At 37.0% G+C, this 27162-nt stretch overlaps 1 protein-coding gene across 1 annotated transcript in view; it reads right to left on the bottom strand.

Moving 5' to 3' along the window:
* Window positions 1-1820: 1820 nt before the first annotated feature.
* CDH17 (cadherin 17) overlaps window positions 1821-27162 on the bottom strand; it is a 97048-nt gene continuing 71706 nt past the window's right edge. The window contains exons 13-18 of the mRNA XM_019630653.1: window positions 23442-23686; window positions 20264-20394; window positions 17724-17963; window positions 12812-12928; window positions 12564-12677; window positions 1821-2295 (exon numbers count right to left, since the gene is read on the bottom strand). Coding sequence (XP_019486198.1) covers window positions 2195-2295; window positions 12564-12677; window positions 12812-12928; window positions 17724-17963; window positions 20264-20394; window positions 23442-23686 — 948 coding nt within the window. The 3' untranslated portion in view covers window positions 1821-2194. The remainder of the gene's footprint in view (window positions 2296-12563; window positions 12678-12811; window positions 12929-17723; window positions 17964-20263; window positions 20395-23441; window positions 23687-27162) is intronic.

Below are 27162 nucleotides of genomic sequence, written 5' to 3'. Positions count from 1 at the left end.
TAGACTAGTTAGCAGACCTTCATTTGGATAAATACAACTGCTAACATCATACCTGAAAGAGAAAACTCAGGGTCAAATAGATGGGATATTAAAATGTACTGTCACACTCATTTATAAAGTAGTACCCTGGCAGGAAAAAATGACTCACAACTTCATTTTTGTTTGTGGTTCAATGAAATTTCATTGTCCTGGTGCATAAAGAATTTTAGGAACTGGTTTTCTTGGATAATTAAACTTATCACTTATCTTATTTTCAGTAAGTATATACCAAGTCCCAAGGCATATCTAAGCTGGTGGCTATTGCTCGGTCTCTATCAAAAATATAGAACTTAAGCATCTGTCTGAGGGTGAGGGAGATGTTTCCCAATGGGAAATACTGTAGAATTGCTCTTACCAGAAAAGGAAGTGGGTCCTGGCCTGGTTAACAACTTTTGTAACCACAGTGTGGAAGTTTGGATGGGGTAGGGGTCTGGTCTCCTATAGGAAATTTGAGAAGGCTTTCCAGAGGGACCAGTAACTAAACTGGTCTTAATGACCTTAAGAAAGGGTAGGTAAGATCTGGTCATGAAAGGATGAAAAGTTTGACAGCGAGGGCCCACCCAGGGAAGAAGAAACAGCACAAGAAGTATGAATATTAATCAATGATTTTAGATGAGAAGGTTCTATGTGATCAGCTTATTATTAGATGATATAAGTTGGTCCAGAGAGGACAACATTAAATTAAGGCAGGGGAGAACTCCTGAGCTCACCTCAGCAGAACTGCCTTGGGACTGCCTTGGTCTTTCAGTAATGATAATGTGATTTCTTGAAAATAAGCAGGACAAAATGCAATTATAAGTGACCTAAATGTCAAGTCACAGTAAAATACCTATGGAAGCTGCTGATAAAGTTAGATTATTCCTTAGGTTAGGGTATAATTTGTGAAGTAAATTTGCTTTTGGTGCTCTTGGATTTTGTTTTCTTTTGTTTTGTCTTTTAATATGTGGTGATATAGGAGAGAACCTTACCCAGTCTGAGACTTCCAATGACCTTGTGTGAAAAAAACAATAGGTAAAAGAGTTTGTAGCACAGGATAATATAAAAGAAAGCAATACTGAAGTCTTAGAAACAGAGTTGAATATATATTTTCTTTTGTTTTATGTTTTTGACTTTAAAAATATAATCGAGGGCCAGCCGAATGGCTCAGTTGGTTAAGAGCTTGCTCAACAGTGTGAGCTCTGAGCAACAGCGGTTTGAGTCCTGGCCCTAGCTGAGCAGCCACTGAGCTGCCAACAGGTGGCAGGATGGCTCAGCTAAAAAAAAAATATATATATATATATATATATATATATATATATATATATATATATATAATTGAAGTCCACAAGAGGATTATTTATGAAAAATACAATTCTATGGCCTGCATCAGCCATCATTGTAAGAGCACCTTTTCAGATACGAGTTATATTCCAGAATATTCTAGAAAATTTTGAGAGGTTATGTAATGTTTACTGCTTTCAAGGCTTAAATCAGGAGTCAGACAACAGCTTTGAGCCTAGAAATGCTTCCAAACCTCTAAGGTCCTCTTACTTAAAAATTTAAACTTCCTAGCATATCTGCCTTGAACCCCTCAATCCATGGTCATGAGAGTGGTGAATTTGATTTCATTGTAGACCCTCCTCTTGGGCTTACTGCATGAAAGTCAATTTTGATAAACAAAAGCTAATCATTGTTATCCATCCCTTTTCTCAACAAATGCAAAGAACCAGGAAGCAGAGCCAAAGAAATTTTGGAAACAAAAATAACTACAGCCAACATTTTTATTCTTGATTTTTGTTGTTACTTCTGTCATGCTTCCTTATTTTCTTCCTCACATTAAATATATAATAACCAAAATTTTATTAATATACACATAAAGAAAACATGCACAGCATGTCAGCATGCTAGGTAGTGAGTAACTCAGTAAGTGGTTGGTTTCTGCAGTAGGCTTCTCTGTGGCCTGTGGTGGGCTTGTGCTATTTCCAAGTTGAAAAACCTCAAATGAAGAGCCACATAAGCCACACTGAGCTGAAGAATGTTAATAACACCAAAGAGTTTCTGTTCAAAATAAGGGCTAACATAATCTTTTAACTTTTAATGAAGCTTCTCTTTGTTCTTTTCTCCAACAAATGTCTTTAAATCAATGAAATACCAAAGGAGACATTCCTTTTCAAATTCAATTTCTCAGAGGTTTGACTTCAGATGCCTGAGCATTTTCAACATTATCTCTGCCTTTATTCTTCTTCATTCGAATAAACACAACTGCTAAAATTATACCTGAAAGAGAAAACTCAGGGTCAAATAGATGGAATATTAAAACATATTGTTACATTCATTTATAAGGTAGTACTCTGACAGGAAAAAATGACTAATGCAACTTCATTTTTGTTTGTAGTTCAACAAAGTTTCATTGTCCTGGTGAATAAGGGATTCTAGGCATTAGCTTTCTTGGATAAGTAAACTTATCACTTATCTTATTGCCAGTAGTTATGTACCATGTCCCAAATCATATCTAAGCTAGTGGCTGTTGCTGTGTCTCTATCAAGGAATATAGAACCTAAGCATCTGACAGAGTTCTTGAACTTGTACATACTCAGTAAATATTGATTCCAGTCCTTCCCCTTCCCTGGAAGAAATAGTCCAATCATGGCAACAAGAAAGCTGTTCCCACACCTGTGCACCTACCTAAAGCCTAGTTTCACTGTCTCCACACCAAATATCACATTTTCTTTGGTGCCTTCTTCCTAGTTCCAGTTTGAGTATACTACCTAACCTTTTAGATTTCTCCCATCTCTTAACTCCTAAAAAATTATATTAGACATTTTAGCACTAAATATGCATTATAAATCAGAGACCAATATGGAAAAGGGAGTTGTTTTCAGGAAATTAACCTGGCAGTAAGTTCACAGGAGGAATCATAGCAAGGACCCTGGTCAAGGTGGTGGAGTAGGGAGATCCTGGACTCAACTCCTCCCGTGGACACACCAGTAATATTATGAACTATACCTGAGAACTAGTGGAACAGATTCTCTACAACTGAGAATGTAAAGAAAAAGCCATATTGAGATGATTGGCAGGGGCAAAGATGCAGTCTGATTAGTACCCACACCCTTGGTGTGGTGTCCTACAAGCAGGATGGATATCTTGGACACAGAGGTCCCCCCTTCATCGCTATGGGTCTAAGACCCATCTTGGACTCCCCAACCTAGGAGACATGCACCAGGAAAATGAGCCCCCATAACATCTAGTTTTGAGGGCCAGCAAAGCTTATGTCTGGGAGATCTAAGAGGCTGTGAGAAAGGCCTGGCCCACCCACAAACTTAACCACTCTAAGTCCCAGAACAGAGGTAGCAGTTTCAAAAATGCCTGAGTCATACATGAAACATATACACCAACTAATTTTGAGGCATTTGCCGAAGAAAAAGGGATATTTTGGAATTTTGTCTGGGGATGGAGGCATTGACAAGAGCCATTTTTTCTTGGTTGGTCTTCTGTTACTATGCATCCATCTAGCTTGTTCACACCACTGGTGGGCACCAGTTCTGACACTCTTCATTAACATGCTAATGGTTCACCATACCCTGGAGTTTCCCTGATAACCCACTCAGCTCAACCCTCATGTCCCACCCAGAACACACTGAAGCCACTCCAAGTGGTGCCCTATCCTCCGGTACCCAATAGAAGGCTCAGGGCAACCCCTAAGACCTTCCAACGTGACACTCCTGGAGACCCTCCAAGGGAGCAACCCTCCCTCCAGCACCCAGCAGGTAGGTCCTGGTGGCTTCAGAGCCCCTTGAAAGCAGCATACCACCCTCTAGCACCTGGAAGGTGGCTTCTGGTGAACCCAGAGCTCCTCCAAACCAGTGCCCCAATCTGGGGAGCCAGCCCACACACACTAGTGCACCCAAAGCAGTAGAGGCTGGATCTTGCAACCACCCACACCAGAGGATTTCATAGTATACCAGCACATCAGCAGCAGCCAATGCTGAACACAGCAGCCAGCTGAGCCAGGGGTCTTCCCTATACACCAGTGTACCCACAGCAGCTGTGGCCAGGTTTTGCAGTCAGAAAGGTCATTGGCCAGTCCTGGACAGCAGCATGCCCATAACAGTTGAGGCACAACCACAGTAGAGGGTGCATGCAGCCTACATGGGACACCCCTGGAGCACCTGGTTCTGGTTACCAGGAGCAATTTTGCCACTGGGCCCCACAGGATATCTTTTATATAAGGGCACTCTCAGCACAGCAAGACCTAGCTGATCTACCTAATACTTAAAAGATATATAGAGACTTAGGCAAAATGAGGAGACAGAGGAATATGTTCCAAACAAACGTACAAAACAAAAAAAAAAAACCCAGAAAGTACAAAACAAAAAAAAACCAGAAAGAAAGCTAAATAAAATGGAGATAAGCAATCTACCGGATAAAGGGTTCAAAGTAATGATAATAGGGATGCTCACTGAACTCAAGAGAAGTATGAATGAACGCAGAGAGAATTTCAAGAAAAACATTTTAAAAAATTTAAAAACCAATCAGAATTGAAGAATGCAATAACTGCAATGAACAATACATCAGAGGGAATCAACAGCAGGATAGCTGATGCAGAAAAACAGATAAGTGATATGGAAGACAGAGTAGTGAAAATCACCCAATCAAAAAAGAAAAGGGAATCAGAAAAATGTGGAGGGTATAACAGACATTTGGGACAACATCAAGTTACTAACATTTGCATTATAGGGGTCCCAGAAGAAGAAAGAGAGAAAGGACAGAAAAAACTATGTGAAGAAATAATGGTTGAAATCTTCCCTAACCTGGTGATGAAAACAGATATACAAGTTCAGGAAGCACAAACATGATGAAACCCAAAAAATCCACACCAAGAGGCATCATAATTAAAATGTCAAAACTCAAAGACAAAGAGAAAAAATCTTAAAAGCAGAAAGAGAAAAAAAGTTACATACAAGGGAACCTCCATAAGACGATCATTTGATATTTCAGCAGAACCTTTGCAGGCTAAAAAGGAGAGGCACGATACAGTCAAAGTGATCAAAGAAAATAAACCTACCACCAAGAATACTCTACCCGGAAAGGTTTCATTCAGAATTGGACAGAGAATGAATTTCTTTTAGCAAAAGCTAAAAGAGTTCACCACCACTAAACTGGCATTTGCAAGAAATATTAAAGGAGCTTCTTTGAACAGTAAAGCAAAAGCCAAAACTAGATATAAGAAAAAACATGAAAGGAAAATTTTCACTGGCAAAGGCAAACATGTACTAAAGATAGTGGGTCAACCATTTATAAAGCTAATATGGAGGTTAAAAGTCAAAAGTAGTAAAATCATTTATATTAACAATAATTAGTTAAGGGAGATACACAAACACACAAAAAAGATGTAGAAGGTGATATCAAAAACGAAAACATGGGGCTTAGAAATGTAGTGCTTTTAGAATGCATTTGAACTTAAGCAACCATCAATTTAAAATAGACTATTATATACAAAGGTTGTTATATATGTATCTGATGGTAATAACAAACCAAAAACTTATAATAGATACACAAAAAATAAAAGGAAAGGAATCTAAATACTAAAGAAACTCATCAAATCACAAGGGAAGAAAGAGAAGAACAAAGGAATGGAGAATAATTACAAACACAACCAGAGAACAACTAACAAAATGTAAATAAACACATACCTGTCAATAATTACTTTAAATATAAATGGGCTAAACACTCCAATAAAAAAACATAGGATGGCTGAAGGTATTAAAAAAAAAAAACAAGACCCGTACATATGATGCCTAAAAGATATTCACTTCAATCTAAATACAAACACAGACTGAAAAGGAAGAGATGGAAAAACACATATCACACAATTGAAAATGAAAAGAAAGCTGGGATAGCAATACCTAGACAAAATAGACTTGAAACAAAGACTCTAAGAAGAGATAAAGAAGGGCATTGCATAATGATAAAAGGATCAATCCAACAAGAGAATATAATACTTGTAAACATCCATGCACCCAATGTAGGATCACCTAAGCATGTAAACATATACTAACTGACATAAATGGAGAGAATGGCAGAAATACAATAATACTAGGGACTTTAACATCCCACTTTCATCCAGATCATCCAGAGAAAATCAACAAGGAAACTTTGGCTTTAAATGAAACATAAAACCACATGAATGTAATAGATATACACAGAACATTCCATCCAAAAACAGCAGAATACACATTCTTTTCAAGTGCACATTAAACATTCCCCAGGACAGATCACGTTAGGCCACAGAACAAGTCTCAGTAAACTTAAGAAGGCTGAAATCATAGCAAGCATCATTTCTGACCAAAATGACATATAACTAGAAATGAACTACAGAAGAAAACTGGAAAAAAACACAAATACATGGAGACTAAACAACATACTACTAAACTACCAATGAATAAGAGGAAATCAGAAACTACCTTGAAACAAATTAAAATTAAAACACAACTTTTCAAAATTTATGGGATGCAGCAAAAGCAGTTCTAAGAGGGAAGTTCATAACTATACAGGCCTACTTCAAGAAACAAGAAAAAATCCCAAGTAAATAATCTAACTCTACACCTAAAGGAACTAGAAAAAGAACAAACCCAAAGGAAACAGAAGAAAGAAAATAATTAAGATCAGAGCAGAAATAAATAAAATAGAAAAATTTAAAAACAATAAAAAAGATCATTGAGACTAAGAGCTGCTTCTTTGAAAAGAAATAAAACTGATAAAACTTTACCAGACTGAAAGAAAATAGAGGGATGGCCCAAATAAATAAAATAAGAAATAAAAGAGAAGCTATACCTGAAAACATGGAAATACAAAGGATCATAAAAGAATACTATAGGTAATAATTATACACCAACAAATTGGAAAATTTGGAAGAAATAGATAAATGCCCAGAAACATACACTCTTCCAAGATTAAATCAGTAAGAATCAGAAAATCTAAACAAACATATTACCAGTAATTAAATTGAACCAATCAGTAATCAACCCCTGCCTCCCCCGCTCAAAAACAAAGCCCAAGATCAGGAGTCTTCACAGGTGAATTCTACCAAACATTAAAAAAAGTTAACATCTATCTTTCTCAAACTACTACCAAAAAACTGAAGAAGAAACACTTCCAAACTCGTTCTATGAGGCCAGTATTACCCTGATACCAAAAACACACAAAGACACTACCAAAAACAAAGAAAAGAGAAGAAAAACGAAAAACAAGAAAGAAAAGAAAAGAAAAAGAAAATTACAGGTCAATATCCCTGATGAACATTGATGAGCAAAAATCTTCAACAAGATATTAACAAATCAAATTCAACAATACATTAAAAGGATCATACACCATGATCAAGTGGGATTTATCTCAGCAATGCAAGGATGGTTCAATATCCACAAATCAATAATGTGATACCACAACAAAACAAAGAATAAAATTTGTATGATCCTCTCAATAGATGAAGGAAAATATTTGACAAAATTCAATATTTATTTATGATCAAAACTCTCAACAAAGTAGGTATAGAAGAAACATATCTCAACAGAATAAAGACCATATGTGACAAACCCACAACAAACATCATAATCGATGGTGAAAAGCTTAAAGCTTTTCCTCTATGATCAAGAACAGGACAAGGAATCACGCTCTCAACAGTTTTATTCAACATAGTATAAGAAGTTCTAGCCACAACAATGAGGCAAAAATAACTAAAAGGCGTTCAAATTGGGACAGAGGAAGTAAAACTGTCACTATTTATAGATGACATGATAATATATACAGAAAACTCTTAGAAACTCCACCAAAAACTGTTAGAATTAATACATAAATTCAGTAAAGTTGCAGGATGCAAAATTTATATATAAGAAATGGTTGTGTTTCTATGCATTAATAACAGACTATCAGAAAGAAAAATCAAGAAAACAATTTCATTTACAATTGCATAAAAAGGAACAAAATACCTAGGTATAAATTTAACCAAGGAGGTGAAAGACAGTCTCTGAACACTACAGAACACTGATGGAAGAAAATGAAGACACAAATAAATGGAAAGATATACCATGCTCATAGATTGGAAGAATTAATATCATTAAAATGCCCATACTACCCAAAACAACCTACAGATTCAATACAATCCCTATCAAAATATGAGGTGTGCTAAAAAATATGGTGAATGTTTAAATTAAAAAAATTTGTTACAGTAAAAGATATATTGCCATTAATACCCCTCAAAACACTCCCTTCTGCTTCAAACACACTTATCCCATTGTTCTTGCCACTTTGTGAAGCAATTCTGGAAGTTGTCTGTCATGAGTGTCTTTAGTTGCACTGTCGTGGCTGCCTCAGTGTTCTGAATTGATTCAAAATATTTACCTTTCATGGTTATTTTTGGAGAAGAGCCAGACTTTGGAGAAAAGCCAGAAGTTGCATGGTGCCAGATTCCATGGTAAATAAGGTGAATGAGGACACACTGTAATGTTTGTATTTGACAGAAATTGCCGTACCAGAGTGATGTGTGACATGGAGTTTTGTCATGATGAAGGATGATACCATTTGCCCATTATCAGGCTGTTTTCTACACACATCATTTCTTAAAAGCTCTAATAAGCCCTTATAATATTCAGAGTTCACCATAGTGTTCCTGGGTACAAGCTTAGTTCTCACAATTCCATCAAGGTCAAAAACACAACTAATATCACCTTGATGTTAGATCTTGATTGACATGCTTTTTTCCCTTGAGGAAAGCTGGGTGATTTTTATTGAGAACTCTGTACCTTGGTCTCACGATCATACCCATACAAGTAGAGTCAAGTTTCATTTTCCATGATGACATGTCTTAAAAACCTGGAATCTGAAGCCACATGATCATACAAGTCCAAAGAAATGGACAAACGCTGTTGCTTTTGTCCGACAGTCAAAATGCATGGAACAAATTTTGCACTCACTTACCTCATGTTCAAATCTGTTGTTAAAATGCTTTGAACAGAACCATAAAAGACATTCAGATCCTCAGAAATGTTCATAATAGTCAGTCACCTGTTTGATCAAATTATTTGGCTTACTCTTTCAACATTCTCTTGGGTTTTTTTATGTTGAAGGACGTCCCAATCTTTCCACATCTTCAATCGAAATAGCTCAAACCACTTGTAAACTGCATGGTTACTGCAGCATCACCAAAAACTAATTTTAACATTTATGTGTTTCTTTAGCACTTTTTAGCATTTTGAAGTAAAATTTCTTGTTAATGCATTGTTCGTGATCCATGATTGCAGAGTATATAAATACTGGCCTGTTTCCTCCCATGAACACGTTAAAATTACAAACAATTATAGAACAATCAACCTTGGGAGAAAGGTGAAGGCGAATAAGAGGTCCAAGTTTTCAGGTTATAAAACAAGTCATGGGGAGATAATATACAGCATAGGGAATATAGTGAATAATATTGTGATAGCACAGTACGGTGTCAGATAATTGTTGGATTTATCATGGTGATCAGTTCTTTAGGTATATAAATGGTAAATAGCTATGGTGTACTCCTGAAACTAATATAATATTGTATGTTAGCTGTATCTTTAATACACATTTTTTTTAAAGAAGGACTGGGATTTTTCTAAGTATTCTTAATTATTCTCTTGGCATCTGATCTTTTCTGCCATGACCCAATCTGTTATATTGGACTCTGATTCACAGAACTAAAAGAGATCTCATTTCATTATATCCTTCTATCCAAACTTCTCATTATTATGACAAGGAAGGCCCTTTATGATATCGTTATTACCAGTTCTAACATGTGCCTGGCCACTATCATTTCTCCCTGAGGACCACAGTCTGGGCACACCTTTCATACTAATTAAGCTGGCTATTTGAAGTCCCACTCTCCAAGCTCTTATATACCTCTGTGCCTTTTCTTTCTTGACCTCCCATCTTGAATTTTTTAGTTTATGTACAAAATAACAGTTTTCTAACATGACCATTTCACCTCATAATTTTATTACAAATTAAAGGTTGGATGAGTTACAAATTAAAGGTCTGGGATATGCAGAGATAAAAGTAATAGGATCTTATAGTTTCATACCCTTACTTTTTTCAAAACAGGGTTGGGATTATTGCATGATTATTTTTAGATAGCAATAGAATAAGGGCATGTAATATCCTTTATTTTATTTTTTTATTATCTTTCATTAAAATATAGTTGACATGCAACATTATATGAGTTGCAGGTATACAATATAGTTATTCAACATTTATATATCTTATAAAGTGATCACTGTGATAAATCTAGTAACTGTCACCATGTAAAGTTATTATGATACTATTGACTATATTCCATGCGCTGTACATTACATCCCGGTGACTTATTTATTTTATAACTAGAAGTTTGTACCTCTTATTCTTCTTCAACTTTTTTGCCCACCCACCCATTCACCTATCCTCTGGCAGCCATCAGTTCTTTTCTCTATATTGAAGTCTGTTTCTGTTTTGTTTGTTCATGTTTTGTTTTTTAGATTCAACATATAAGTGAAATCATACAGTATTTGCCCTTCTCTAACTTATTTCATTTAGCATGATACCCTCTAGGTTCATCCATGTTGTCACAAACAGAAAGATTGTATTGTTTTATTAATGGGTGATTATATATTATAATACACACACACACACAAACATACACACAAACACTCTTCTTTATTCATTTATCGATGGACACCTAGGTTGCTTCCATATCTTGGCTGTTCTGAATACTTCAGTGAACATAAGGGTGCATATATCTTTTTGAATTAGTGTTTTTGTTTTCTTTGGATAGATAGCCAGAAATGGAAATGCTGGGTCATACAGTAGTTCTATTTTCAGTTTTTTGAGGAACCTCCATACTGTTTTCTACAGTGGGTACACCAATTTATAATCCCACCAATAGTGCATAAGGGCTCTATTTTCTCCACATCCTCTCCAACATATGTCATTTGTTGTCTTTTTTATAATAGCCTGTCTGACAGGTGTGAGGTGATATCTCATTGTGTTTTTGATATTCATTTCCCTGATGATTAGTGATGTTGAGTATCTTCTCATTTGTCTGTTGGTCATTTCTATTTCTTTTTTGGAAAAATGTCTCTCATATCCTCTGTCCATTTTTTAATTGTTTTTTTTTGCTATTGAGTTGTATTACATTTTAAATATATTTTAGATATTAACTCCTTATCAGATATGTCATTTGCAAATATTTTCATTTTGTTAAAGGTTTTATTTGCTGTGCAAAAGCTTTTTAATTTGATGTAGTTCCACTTTTTTTTTGCTTTTTGTCTTCATCTGGGTAGACTATTCAAAAAATATTTATTAGCCTGATGTCAAAAAGTTTACTGCCTGTGTTTTCTTCCAGGAGTTTTATGGTTCTCAGTCTTACCTTTAACTCTATCCATTTTGAGCTTATTTTTGTAGATGGTGTAAGAAAGTGGTTGAGTTTTTTTGTGTGTGTGGGGGGGGCGGGGGGGGGTTGCATGTAGCTTTCCAGTTTTCCCAATATCATTTATTGAAGAGACTGTCTTTTCTCCATTGTACATTTTTACCTCCTTTGTCATACATCAATTGACCACATAAGTATGGGTTTATATCTGGACCCTCTATGCTGTTCCATTGACCTATATGCCTCTTTTGGGGTTATTACCATACTGTTTTGATTACTATAGAGTTTTGCAGTATAGTCTGAAATCCGGGAGCAGGATATCTCCAACTTTGTTTTTGTTTCTCAAGATTGTAATCTTGGGTCTCTCTTCCCTACCCCTTCTTTTAAAAGAGAAAGGATATGAAACTGTGTAAACTTCTACACTCAGTGCACATAAACTGATGAAGTATCTATTTCTAATAATTAACTGTGGAGAGGACAACAGTTGAAAAAGGGTAATTACTATAGTAGACCCTGAGCTGTTCACAAAAAAGCAGACAGCTAGAATAAGGACTCTGATGTCTAGGTAGGCCAGGGGCCAAGGCAGAATGAGGCCTGAAATGCAGTGGAATTATCTGGGGGTAGTAAAGATTCATGGTCCACAATCATAGAAATATGCAAAGGGAAATTCTGCAACATTTCAGGTATGTCAGTATTTCTATTGGAAGCTTAACTTCTACTTCTTCCAACATAGGCAGACTAGTTATAAGCTCTGTGAGTGTAAGTTCCTTTATGTCTTACCCATCACTATATCCCCATACCAAGTACAGTGCCTGTCTAACACATAGACAAGACACCAGGTACTGTATTTCTTTGTCCTTCATCATGAATGCTTGGCAACTAGGCATAAAATATACAATTTTTGCTTTAAAGTCTCTTATGTTATATTTCACAAACTAACCAACAAGGCAATCATCTATATGGTGGTACTAAAGCAGTGTCTTCCAAACAGGTTATCTATGTTCTTGACTACTGCCTAGGTTGACATTTGAACAGCACCAGACCAGCCCATGAAGCAGACTCTCAGGTGAACTCATGTTTCTGGGGACCAGTACAGAAACCCTTGAATCTGAGATATTATACTCACCAATGACCAAAAAGGTAGTCAGGAGTATGCCAACTGCCATGCCAACAGTGGGCATCCCAGGCTGGTGATCTGTTGGCTGTAAACAGCTTCGTTCCACACACGTGCAGAAAGTAACTGGGAAGCAGAACAGTATTTGGTAGTATAAAGTTTTAAGTAAACAATTGCAGAACCCCATATCAAAGACTAGAATTCTTTCGAATTACCTATTAACAGACATTATCCCAAGTCCTCTGTAACAAAATATCTACCTGGTAAAGAGACAGTCCCTTCCAAGGGTGGTCGACCACCATCGTTGATGCGGATTGGGACATTATAAACTCTCTTCTCAAAGCCTGTGTGCTTGGTGGAGAGTCTTGCATGAGTTCCTGTCAGAAAAGGGGTAAAATGAATGACATGGAAGACAACTTCAGACCCCTAGGTTGGCAGAAATAAAGCTCATTTTTGTATCATACACTAAGGTTGACTTGGAAATGGTTAGGTATAAGTACGAGTTAAACTACCTAAAGTATCAGCAGTCCACATGTACCTTCCATAATGTCAAAAAGGGCTAAAGCATTCTTTAAGTCTTTAATTCATGATTTTTCTGTAGAAATGAATACTAAATACAGTTGGTTATCATTATTCTCAGTAGTTGTGTTCTTTAAAGTAGCCATGAACACTGAAATAGAAAGAAAAAAATATTTGAAGAAATAATTGCTAATTTCCCCCCCAATTTAATAAAAACTAAATCATCAATCCAAGAAGACCAGCAAATCTCAGAGAAAAGAAAAAGAAACAAAAATATGACAAGGATATAAAAATCAAATTGTTTAAAACTAGTAATAAAGAGAAAATCTTAAAAGCACCTAGAGGAAAAAGACACATTACATTCAAGGAACAAAGAAGAAGCAATACAACCCAGACACAGTGGAGAAATATCTTCAAAGCCCTGAAAGAAAAAGTCTTTGCAAATTGAAAAGTATTCCAGTTAAATGTTCTTGGTCAACATGAAATTAACTTAGAAACCAGTAACCAGAAAGATATAGTGAATACCCAAATATTTGGAAAATAAATAACACACTTGTAAATAATCCATGGGTCACAGAAGAAACCTAAAGGAAAATTAGAAAGTATTTCAAACTGAATGAAAATGAAAACACACAAAATATGTGTGTGTGTGTGTGTGTGTGTGTATGTGTATATATATATATATATATATATATATATATTCTTTAAAAAAAAGAAAAGAAAATGAAAACACAATACATCTAAATTCTTGGAATGCAGCTAAAATGATACTAAGAAATAAATTTATAACACCAAATGCCTATGTTAACTAAGAAAAAAGTTCTCAAATTAATTACCTCAGCTTCCACCATAATGAAAATAGAACAAGAATAAATTAAATATAACATAAGAAGAATAAAGGAAATAATAAATATCTGAGCAATAAAATACAAAACAAAAACACAATAGAAAAAAGTCAATGAAACCAGAAGCTGGTTCTTTGAGAATATCAATAAAATTAACAGCTTTTAACCAGATTGATCAGAAAAAAAAGAGACAGTTTTTCAATGTCAGAATGAGGTGATATCACTACATATTCTGCAGATATTAAGAGAATAATAAAATAATATTATAAATAATTTGTGAAACTAAATTAGACATATCAAATGAAACAAAATTTTTGAAAGATATAAACTAACAAGCTCAACCAAGAAGAAATCTATAACTTGAATAGCCTTATCTTTTAAAGAAGCTGTATTTGTAGATAAAACTTCCTACAAAGAAAACTCCAGCCCCAGATGGCTTCACTGGTCAATTCTACCAAACTATAAGGAAGAAATAAAAAACAATTTTACCCAAATTCTCCCAGATAATTAAAGAAGAAGAAGACTTCCTAAATTGTTCTATGAAGCCAGCATCACTCTGACATCAAAAACAAAGACACTATAAGAAAATAAAAATATAGACTAACATGACTCATGAATACATATGGAAAAATTCTTAAAATTTTATCAAATTAAATACAACAGTATAAAATATGCTAATATTTCACAATCATATAGGCTTTATTCCAGGAACAGAAGACTCGTGTAAGATCCAAAAGCTGATTGATATAATTCACCAATTAACAGACAAAAAACAAAACAAACAAGCAAAAACAAATTAACCATGTAATCATCTCAATCATCTCAATAGATGCACAAAAAGCTCTTAAAAATTTTAGCATCCATTCTTAATTTCAAAAAAACAAACAAATCTCTCAGCAAGTTAGGAATAGAAAATAAAGTTTTAACCTGATAAATGGTATCTACAAAATCCTGCAGCTAACTTTACACTTAATAGTGAAAGATGAATGCTTTTTCCCGAAGATCAGGAAAAAGCCAAGTTATTTCTGCTCTTACTATCTTTATCAACACTGTACTGAAGGGTTTAGCCAGTAATAAAGCAAGATAAAGAAATAATAAAAGGCATTCAGATTGGAAAGGAAATAAAATTGTTATTATTGACAGACAACATGATTGTCTATGTAGAAAATTTATGGAATCTAAAAAAAAAGAGAACTGATAAAGAGGTCATCAATGTATAGGATACAAGATCAATACACAAAAATCATTAATTATATTTATATATCCTAAACTAAAAATTTTAAAATACCATTTCAAATAGCATCAAAAATTTGAAATGCTTAGGGGAAATTTTATAAGAACTATACACTTAAAATTAAAACACATCGCTCAGAGAAATTAAGGAAGACCTAAACATATGTGATGGTCATGGGTTAGAAGATTCAATTTTGTTAAGATGTCAGTTCTCTCCCAAATTCAGCTATAGATTCACACAATCTCAGTCACTATCTCCATAGTCTTCTTTTTTATAGGAATGGATAATCAAAATTTTAAAATGTATGTAGAAATGCAAAAGACCTACAATAGATGAAATAATCTTAAAAAAGAACAAAGTTGGAAAAAATTACACTACCTAATTTCAAGTCTTATTATAGCTACAATAATCAATACAATGTAGTACTGGTATAAAGATAGGTAAAGTGATCAATGAAACAGAAACAAAAATCCAGAAACGGATCCATATATATGTGGTCACTTGATTTTTGACAAAGCCAACAAGACAATTCAATGTGAAAAGGATATTTTCAATAAGTAGTTAGAATAGTTAGATAGCCATATTAAAAACAATGAACCTTGACCTTTCTCACACACCATATACAAAAATTAATGTAAAATGTATCATAGAACTAAATGTAAAAGCTAAAACTTTAAAACCCTTGGTGGAAAAAATTGGAAAATTTTAGTAACTTTGAGTTTGACAAAAATTTTTTCAACATCACACAAAAAAAGTCACAAGTTATACAAGAAAAAATAAGTAAGTCAGATGTCATCAAAAATTTAAAATTTGCTCTTCAAAAGACACAAAATGAAAATGCAAGCCACAGACTGGAAGACAATATTTATAAACTGTATTTGACAGAGAACTTGTATCTAGACTATACAAAGAATACTTATGACTCAACAATAAAAGGCAAATAGCCAATTTTTAAAAATGGGCACAATATTTGACCAAACACTTCTCAGTAAAGATATCTGAATGGAAAATAAGCACATGAAAAGATGCTCAACACCATTAATCATTAGGGAAATATAAATTAAAACTATAATGAAATAGAATGACTAAAATTAAAATGACTGAGCATAGCAAGTATTGAGGAGGATGTTGAGCAACTAAAACTCTAATACATTGGTGGGAATATAAAATGTTACAAACTATTTGAAAAGCAATTTGACATTTTCTTAAAATTTAACCATGCAGGGGGCCGGCTGAGTGGCTCGGTTGGTTAAGAGTTAGCTAAAAAGCTCGAGCTCTGAGCAACAGGGCCGCCTGTTTGATTTCCACATGGACCCAGTGATGCTGCGCTGAAGCTCAGCTGCTGCTAAGCTGCCAACAGGTGGCAGGATGGCCCAGCTGGTGAGAGCACGTGCTCCTAATAACAAGGCAGCTTGTTCAATGGTGGGCTATGCCCGTCGGCAACTAAGACTGAACTTGGCACCTTGAGCTGAGCTGCCACCCAGATGGCTCAGTGGATAGAGCGCATGCTCTTAACAAAAAGGCTGCCTGTTTGACTCCAACATGGGATGGTGGCTATGCCCACCCGCAACTAAGATTGAACACAGCACCTTGAGCTTAGAGGCCACAAGCTGCCAAAGGGCAGCCAGATGGTGATTGGTGCCCTCCACAACTAAGATTGAAGAACAACAACGTGGCTGGTCCTTCTCCCCAATTCCCCAACACTGTTCTCCTCCCCCAATTCCCCAATTAAAAAAAAAAAAATTAACCATGCAGCTACTATATGACCCAGCCATTCCACTTCTAGATATTTAACCAAGAAAATGAAAGCATATGCTCCAACAAAATGTTGGTTCACAAATGTTCACAGTAGCTTTATTTGTAATAGCAAAAATTATAAGCAACCTAAATGACAATAAATAAGTGAATGGATAACAAATTGTGATATTGTCATATAATGAAATGCTACTCCACGACAAAAAGAAATGAAGTATTGATACACACAACAGCAAAGATAAAACCCAAAATAAGTACGCTAAGTGAAACTGGCAAGACCAAAAAAAAAAGAGGGGGTACCTATTGTATTATTTTATTTTGATAAAATTCTTGAAAATGCAAAGTAATCTATAGTGGACAGAAAGAAGGTAATTGAAAACTTTTGGTTGTGGTGGAAATATTCTTTTCTTGATTGTGCTGATGGCTTCAATGGTGTATAAATATTTCAATTTTTATAAAATTGTATGCTTTAAATATGTGCTGTTTATTGTATGTCAATTATATTTCAATGAAACTTTTTAAAAATCATGATGAAATCTATTTCTCAGCTACCATTGGAAATTTTGCAATTGCTGCTCAGATTGTCCAACTATCCATCTACACTCAGTGGGGTGCTCTGTGTTAACAATCTTTCCTTCCTCAAAAGCCTGGGCCTTTCTCCCCTCTGGAAAGTGTCCCTGTGCAAGTTTCAAAAGCACGAAATTCCTTCCTGGAGTATAGAAGAAATCTCTGTGTTGAGTCCTGCAAGCACACTAAGGCAAATCACAACTAATTTCACCATCCATCAGTGTTTTTCTTGATGTACTTTTGACAACTCACCATTGATTTTGGAAACTTCCCAGTCGTTTTGTAAGCTTTCACTGCCAAGCGAAAATGTAAAGTGTGGACCCCGTAAGGACTGCTGATCATCATCAGTGGCCTCAAAAATGACACTTCCTGGTTCTCTGAGGGGATGGCAGAAGAGCAAGCCCGTGTACTCCTTGACCAGCCGTGGGGGGTTGTCGTTCACGTCCGTAAGAGTCAGGTGGAAACTTGCTATGGCGCTCAAGGAGGATCCACCTAAGGAAACGAGTGATTGAAACATGGTTATCAGCTCTCTCATTTCCTCTTAATAAGAAAGAATATTTTCTTTAAAAAAAATTTACGATTCAAGCAGCTGGGTACAAGCTTTTAGAATCAGGGCTGGCTTCATTTCCTGGTTAAAAAGTCTTAATGATAATAATAATAACTAAAATTTATGTGGTAATCTTTTATATACATTACTTCAAAACAATTCTGAATTACATTGACAGATGAGAAGACTGAGGCTCAGAGAAGTTTTACGACTTACCCAAGGTCACACAGCAAGAGAGGCTTCCAACCCATGTTAGAGCCCACACCCTCAATTGCTCCTCGGCACTGACTTAAGGCATGTTTGTTAAGTTTTCTAAACCTCATTTCTTCAGCTGTAAAACATGTGGCTTTGTAAGGATCCCGCATGTAGTGTTCTTAGAAAATAGTAAAGGGCTACACAATAGTTATTTACTATGGTATAATGGTGAAAAATTTGGACTCTGTAGCCTGAGCAGTTGGTAGCTGCTATGTGATCGTGGGCAACTTAACTGCTCAGTGCTTTGGTTTCCTCATTCACAAAATATGGTCAGTATAATACCTACCCTATAGTGTTGTATGAGGAGTAAGTTGTTACACTGAGTGCTTAAAACAGGGCTGTCAGTGCAATCTAAAAACACTGATTGTAGTCATTCTCTCTGACCTCAATCACAGATACTGTTTCTACAATTTCTGCCTCCAACCTGCTTCAATTCCAGTAAACTCTGTTTTCTTGCTTTTCTTTTTAACTGTCTTCTGTCCTTGACTACACTTAACCAAAGGAGGAAAAGCCACTGTGCTCCGGAGATGATTTCATCTATTTGTATCATTTCAGGGCTGTAAACTGCAGAAGCAGGGGTTTTTTGGACCCTGGTTTTGATTCATGAAGCTGCTAAATGTGAGAAGCCTTTAGGATAGTCCAAAGTGAAGTGTTGACCCCCACAGTGTGTGGTAGTGGAATGCACAGCATGAAGGCCCACCCAGACAGACTTCCTCCTGATTAATTGGGAGCTTTTAAATCAAGAGTTAAATGTATACAATGTGATCGTGGAACGTGCTTAATTAGAAGCAAGCACTTCTTAACCAGAAGTGCCTGACCTGCCTCAGCAAGGCCGGTCCACTGACATCCGCTCCAAACTCGGCACACATTTCTGCATTTCTACCCTCACTGCTTTCACTTGACTGCAGTACTTTTGATTTTATTAATCATTTCACACGGAGGGAACATTTTTATGATTCTCACCTACTCGAATGTTCTCCATTTCAGCTCCCAACTCAGCCTCACGTTTATTTTTTGCTCTAAAATTGTATTTCTTTAATCATAATTTGTTCAACTCTCATTTTTTGGTAAACCATGCAGATATATTTATTATCTAACTAGAGGCTCTAATTAGCATAACATCAAACAGAATTACTACTCTAAGTTGGAAAATTCCGTGTAAATGCAAAGAAACTCAATGTTTTAATCACCAGCCTCGTCACTGGTAAGCATGCTGTTTCTGTGAGTTTAGTTTCATTTCAATTTTTTAAATTCCCTGGAATTCCACATTCAGAACCAGTGGGTGATATATATTATCACAACCAAATTAAATGGGATACAAAGACTACATAACAACGATTCAAACATCCTTGGCTTATCTCAATAATGTCTTTCTTTTCCAAAGTTGACCCTATTTCATCAAAACACAGACACTCAGGGCCACTCGAAACCACTGAATCTGAATCTGCAGGGATGAACTCCTAGTGTCTGTATTGAACAAGCTCCCCAGGTGATTCTGGCACATATCAAAGTCGAGAACACTGCATACAACATTTTGTTTCAAAAGAGATGAAACCTGAGGTGTTGCGATTTAAGGCTGAAGGAACAAGTAATGGTCTAGGTCAGCAAGGTAGTGGTTTGACCTGTGTCCAGAAACCTTCCACCACTATAGAGAAAATGGGTAGTTTGGTGAGAACACGGGAACACGGGAATCTTCCTAGAGCTGTGGTCCCTACAGGAAACCACAGAGTGAGCAGCATCCATGAAGCCTAACCAACCTGCAGATGCAACACTACCTGAAAGAGGCCTGCTCAGGGCACAAGTTGTTCTCATTTTGAACAAAATCAGGAAGCACTTCCCTCCACTTTTGTACCCTTCTTGTCCTCCCACGATCCGATGTTCTGACAATTTGACCCAGTGACGTTTTCCACCTTCCTTCCCCTCCCTCCCATGTTGAATGATGTATCCCTTAATAATTTATGTTAGTTTTTTTTTGTTTTTTTTTGCTTACCTACTTCAGTTGCCACCACTTGTACCCGATACAGGCTTTCAACTTCCCTGTCCAGCGGAGCCACACTAAAGATCTCACCAGTGACCGGGTCAATTTTAAGCCAACCTCTCGTGTCGCCTCTCAGTGAATAACTTCATAAGGTGAAAAGAGCAAAAGAAAGCCAGCATTACTCTATGTGAAAAGTGAATTTAGTTTATGCATCACTGTACTATTGTATCAGCACTATTCCTTGCATATTATTTACAGCATATTTAAAGGATCATTATTTAGTATTATTAATGCTCTGTTTATATAACATCTATCTTCAAAAAGAGGATTTGTTCATCTTTGCAAAGTGGTAGTTGTACTTGTTCTGTTAGAAAAGGTATAGTCACAAACTCCGGGGAAAAAAGTTGAACTTTTCTGGTAATCAAAGAATTCCAAAGAAAAACAACCTGAAGTATATTTTAAAACTGATTAGCAACCCAGTCCTCTAAGAAAACTTGAACATCCAGTGCTAACAATGTGTGAATGGGTGGATACTCAGAGGCTGCTGGTGGCCCAGTGAATTCTCTCTTTCAAGAAACATCTACTGAATGCTTTGCAAATATCAGGCAGTGGACCAAGAGAGGAGATTGCAAAAGGGGGCCAGTGGAAGAGACAGATACAGAAATAGATAATTCCAAATATGGTAAATACAATGGAAGGTGCCCAATGGAGTCCCAGAGGCATTCATAGGAATCAGAGCAGTCTTTCTGAAAAAGTAGATGTTAACTAAGGCCAGAAAAAGGAAGCTGCTTCAAACAGAATTGCCCAAGCTAACACACAAAGGCTAAGAAATAGTTTGCAGGTGTGGGAGAGTCCGACATTCAGCAATGTGGCAATAAAAATGGGAAGCAGCAGATGGAAAAAATGAAGCCAGAGACACTGAAAAGAGCCAGATCATGAGAAGCAGTAGGCAGCCGTGGGATGGTGTTACACAGGAAAGTGACTTAGTCATATTTGTGTTTTCAGTGGAACTCAATGGCAGGTGTGTGAAAAGTGAATTTGAGAGAGATAAGACTAGAACTAAAAAAAAAACAAACCCAAAAACCAATTGGTACAGCCCTTTGTGAAGCAATACGGCATAGCCATAAGGATGTCCATATCTTTAGACTGAAGAATCCCACCTCTGAAAAATTTCCCCAAATAAAAAACAATTTAATAGAAATTGTAAAAGAATTATATGCATAGATAGTCAAAACATTTTATATAATAAAAAAATACTGGAAACAACCTGCATGTCCAGGAAAAAGGTAATGATTAAAAAGTTATGATGTATTAGTTCATCAAATTAATTTTTCCCCCAACATTAGTATATTCTACATGCCAAGTACTGTGTTAGGCTGTTGTATAGGTGATGAACAAAAAATCCCATGTAATCAGGGTTTCATCCTGAGTGAGATAGGAAACTTTTGGAGGATTCTCAGAGGAGTCATATGATCTGACATACTTTTGTAAAGGACCGCTCTGATTACAGCAAATAGATTTAGGGTGTGGTGGAGGAGTGGCAAGGGCAAGGATGAATCCAGAAAAGAGATGAGGGTGGCCTGAACCTTGGCACAAGTGGTGATAAGCACTTGCATTCTGGATGGATTCCAACGAAAACAATCTCTAATATTTGCTGGTGTGTTGGATTATGATCTACTGGGTGCCGATGGAGTCTAAGTTTATGGAGCTGAGAGAAAGAGAAGAATTAACTTAGACCAAAAACTTTGGAATCATCTTTATGTTTAACTGTCTTATTTGAACTACTGATTATTCTTCAGTCTCAAAACACTTTTATCATTTGTCTCCCAGGATTGTCTTTTACAGAACACTCCCCTTCTTGGTCTTCTTCATCTCCTAATCTCAACTTAATAGTATATACATTATATCTTTTCTTTGATCTGACAAATTTTTTAAATGCCTTTGTTTTCCCCACTCATAAATTCAAATTTTTATTCACTTATCTTTAACTAATGATTTTATAGCATTTTTATTAAGGAGGCAGAGCATTTATTAAACAATAACTGGTTGTAAACTTATAAACAATTTTGCCCCATCATAATTTGTGACTGATGTATAGAGTGTATATACACTAAACCATACAGTATAGTCCCCAATGGTCTTTCCTCTCTTATGTTTGTCTTTATGAAACTAGAGAAGTGGTAAACTAGAAGAGTAAAGCGGTAGGTGAAAACTTTACTCCTTGACAGACAGTCAGAAAAAGGTCTTAGAACTGATTGCAGGTGCCTAACTGATGGTTCACTGAAAGGCAAGACTCCCCTCAACTGTTTAGAGGAACTTAAGGAATTGTCATTCACAACCACATGCATTGGTTTAAGTCATGCTGAAATATTTGTTATGCCTTAGACAGTAGGGCTCATGTTATGCAATAGAAGCAAAAGATCTGGGTTCAAGTCCTATATGTGATAATGAACTATGTGATCTTGAAGAGGTTAGAGATATTGACACAGATATAGATATATACACATACATATATTTCTTGGGCAAATTAATTATCGTACTTTTTAAGACAAATTTACTCAGGTCCTATTACACTGGGAAAAAATGTTCAAAAATTGCAAGATAGAAAGATGTATACATTTTGCTTAACCACCTCAGCCTGAGCACTAGCCTCCCCAGGGGTGGTTGCTGGAATGCGTCTTGTTGCCCCAGACCTTCTCTCTGGAGAGCTAAGGAACCTATACACTCTACATCCAGAAGATTCCTTTAACCATGGCTCAGTCTGTCCAGTTGGGCTTTTGCTTTATTCTCTCTGTTTAGAACTCTAGTCCGTCTTAGGGGCTGGGCTGGAACTCTTCTTCAAACCCTAGCCCTCACGACTGGTTCAGACACAGGGCTGACCCCCTCTCCTGAACTCACCAGCTCTCAGCAGGACCTGCAGTGAGTGGGCCGGGATGGAACCTGATATGTTTCCCACTTGTCTGAGCCTGGATCTCCACACTCCCAGCCCCCAGCCCTCAGGGTACTGATGTCTATAGGAACTAAGGTCAAGTTCACCGTGTGCACTGGGATATGGCTTCAGATCACTGGCTACCCCCTTAGGAGAGAGCCCTAAAGTCAGGCCAACTACTCTGCCTTTCCCAGCCCTCCCTCCTCCATACTGGCCTTTGTCATAGCACTGCTGGGCCTGCCCAGCCCTGTTCTCCTCTACCTTATGTCCAGACCTTCCGGATCCATGGCAGTCACATTGCCCACTTTAGTGCCTATAGCCACATCTTCACTGACTTTTGCTTGGAATATTCGTTGGGAAAATTGGGGTGCTTCATTCACATCTGTCACAAAAAGATTGAACGTGGCAAAAGAGTTGGAGTTGTACTCTACACCGGGTACCAGAGGCTCAGGATTTTCCGCTTGCAACACAATGTTGTGAATCGCTGCTGTTTCAAAATCAAGAGGCTGTGTAGGTCAAAAAAGAGGGAAAATTAATTTGGGGATGACTAGATTCCTTAAAAGACTTTTTTCCCTAGACTCCTTTAAAAACCATCTTACAGAGCAGTAGTTTTCAATTCAGTGTCAGCATACTTCTCAGAATGGTAACAGAGCCATGAAAGAGTCTGTGCTGCAGGATTTATTAGAGCTTTTAATATGCTAAGATGCATTATGACTCTCCTAGAAGCAGAAATCAATGCAGCACTCCTCAAATTTATTTAACCCTGGGGTAGTTCATTCATTCAGAAGAAACTTGTTGATTCTGTCAAAAGACAGCATGGGAAATGCTTATATAGAGATTTCCACATTGTGTGGAGGAGTTCCCAGGAACCTCAGTATCCAAACCCCAGAATAAAGGTCCTTAAACTCAGAAAGGGTGGGAAAGGTTAGAAGAGATGATTGAAAGATAGATTATCTGCTCTTACTCCAGGTCATTCCAGACAGGGCCAGAAATGAAAAATCAAGAAACCAATTGTGGTTTAGTATGAGGAAGAGTTTAACAGTTAGAGCTACCCAAGACAGAAAAAGTTGTTCAAAAACAATAAGTTTCCAACTCTGGAAGCTTTCAAGAATGGACTTAAACAACATGTGAATGGCTAGTATAGAAATAACTTAAATATCATTTAAGCAGTTGGTTCTATGGGACTTGGAAAGTCTCTCTCAAGGCATGAAGTCCATAATTCAATGTGAAAACATTTCTCATCCTAGAGGCCTGCTGAAGAATGGAACAGCCCCTAACATCAAGCTTCCTAACTGGGATTAGAGGGCTTCTGGGGATCTGTGAATCCCTAGAAACCAAAATCTAAATATCGTATGTATGTGCATATATGAATTTTGTTCTAGAAAGAGGATGTGTTGCTTTGTCAGAGTCTCAAAGGTACCCAGGACCTCAAAAAAATGAAGGAACTAAAGAAAAGCCCAAAAGGTACATTATGGATTATGGAAAACTGCACTATTTTATTCACTCTTTCATGCCTGGACGATCTAGGACCTCTTGGTGAGCTGTCTTTTAATTTTTGTTTCCATTTATATCAATAGTTAAGCAAAAATGATAATATCCATTATAAAGAGCAAAACTCATGGAAGGTTTGACACCTGATTGCATTAGCTCAGCCTGCCCTTCCCAACATCTGAAAAAATTTCCCCCTCAGTCAGGAGTTGGCTGAATGTTGTCCTCTCCGGGTCGGCTTTCTTGACCCCTACCCACTTTCCCCAAATGGATGAGCTTCACATACTCTACAATCCCATAGTACCTGACCCAATGTTCTAATTGCTTCAGTTTCTATTTTAAATCCTTACTGACCATAAGCTCTTTGAGAGGAGGAATTGTGTTTATTCATCTTTGCTTCTCACCTCCTCCTTGACATGCAGTACCCATTGGATATCAGTCAGGAAACATAAAGATAAGAAGGACTTGATCCTTCTTGAGCCCTTGTGGGCTCTAGTGGAAAAGAGAGTCTGGAGAAGATCCCCACTCTCCAGAAACCCCGCTCCTCCATGAACACACAAACCTCATAACTCAATTTCTAGTTCAATAGAAAGTACAATAGAAAGATTGCTCATGTGAGAAAGAAACAATTATATGTGAAGATGCAAAGTCATTTGAGATAAAAAATAAGAAGCAATTGACAGGATATAATACACAGGACATAAAATGTTGTATACCAGCTGAGATGTAAAAAGAGAGGTTGTTTACACAGAGATACGCCCCCAATATCTGCAGGGCATGGCCACACAATGACCTTTTTTACTACCATGTGGTCTGATAGGGCTCCTCATGGGAGGGGGGGGGGTTGCAAGATTGAGATTCTGACTCCCAAGGACCCACTCCTCATCTCAGGGGATAAAGTCAGGGGTGTCAAATTGAGAAATCCTGGTAGTTGGAGGAGAAAGGCAGCAGCCCTCAGAACAAGCCTTCAATGAGGACAAAGGATGCATTCTCTGATTTTGCTGGTCCAGCCACACCCAGGCTCTGGCAGGCAGCACAGCCATCTATGTGCTCAGGCAGAGGAGGCACACCCCATCCTTGCCACCAAATAGATCCTAAGTCCCCATCCCATCTTTGGGACACCCAGAGGTGAGAGGTAAAGAAATGAAATAGTATGCCTGCAAATGAGAAGCAGCTTGTGTTATCAGGATAGAACACGTAAGGCTGAGAGTAGAAACAGGTGGTGTTTCTGTGTGCATCAAGCTAAAGGATTGGGACTTTATCCTTGAGGAGCAAAGACAGGTATTAAGCCTGAGACTGATAAGGTCAAATTAGCGCTTTAGAAAGATAACTCTGGGAGCAGCCACATGAGTGATGGATTTGAGGTGATCCAGACCCAGATAGGGAGACCAGCTAGGAAAGGTAACAATGCTTCTTAAACACTTATTGAATGGGAAGAACAAATGAGAAAAGAAGCAGTCTGCCATTGATCAGTCTGCTTAACATTTACACCAGCAAAAACACAGAACCAAATCTTCCAGGGAAAAAATTAGAAACAAAAGATACCAAATTAGTAAATCATAATCAGCAGAGCTTAACCAAGGACAAGCCTTGTCAAGCCATCTTTCATCATGGGGTGTAACTGAAAAGCCAAGTAAAAAAATCTATCACTACTTCTTGGGATGGCCTCGGGTCCTGCCTGGGAGACATAGTCATCAAATAAGCTAAAAAAATATGCTCATGCCACAGCTTGAAAGGTCAAACCCAGTGATTTAGATTCAACCTGAAGGCAGAGGTAAAAGTACTGAGGAAGAGGAATTGCAACAGGGGATATTTAACATTTTCACCAGTGATTAGTGATGAGAAAAAAGTGTATGCATTAGTTTTCCAGATGACACTTCGGCTGGTTAAAAATAAGTCATGTACAGAGAATTCAAAAAGACCGGATATAATGGAGAAGAGACAAAATTTACATTTAAAAAAAAATTAAAGCTAAAACAAAACTCTGAAGCCCCAGGAGAGTTATTGGTGAGCTAGCAGGCCTCAAAGAAATACCTTCCTGCTCCTGACACCCACTTGGCCTGGAGAGTGTCATGATCTACCCCACATGACAGGTCATAGCTTTGGGTGACAGTCTGTACTGAGTGAGACAGAATTTCTAAAACTTGTTTAATCCTAAGCATCACTTGGGGTATGTGAAATAATTGAAAATATGTATATTGATCTCTACCTCCAGTTTCTGGCACAGAAGCTCCTAAAACCATTGTAACCTCCTAAGTGATAAGAGCACTAAGGGCATCTTTTGTTCTAATATTTGGTCTTTGACCCCATTTCATGACACTGAGCTCCTAAATCCCTTGTAATTTCCTGTGTAATAGGGGTGCATTTTGTTCTAATGAGGCAACTCTTGGTGGACTCCTGGATAGTTTCAGGAAGGGGGCTAGTCAGCAGAAAGACAAGCCATGATTAGAAGCTTGGAACTTTCAGTCTCACCCCACCATCCTCTTCAGGGAAG

This window comes from Hipposideros armiger, unplaced genomic scaffold (assembly GCF_001890085.2).
Source record: "Hipposideros armiger isolate ML-2016 unplaced genomic scaffold, ASM189008v1 scaffold_926, whole genome shotgun sequence".
NCBI lineage: Eukaryota > Metazoa > Chordata > Mammalia > Chiroptera > Hipposideridae > Hipposideros > Hipposideros armiger.
This window is presented reverse-complemented; position numbering and strand designations above follow the sequence as displayed.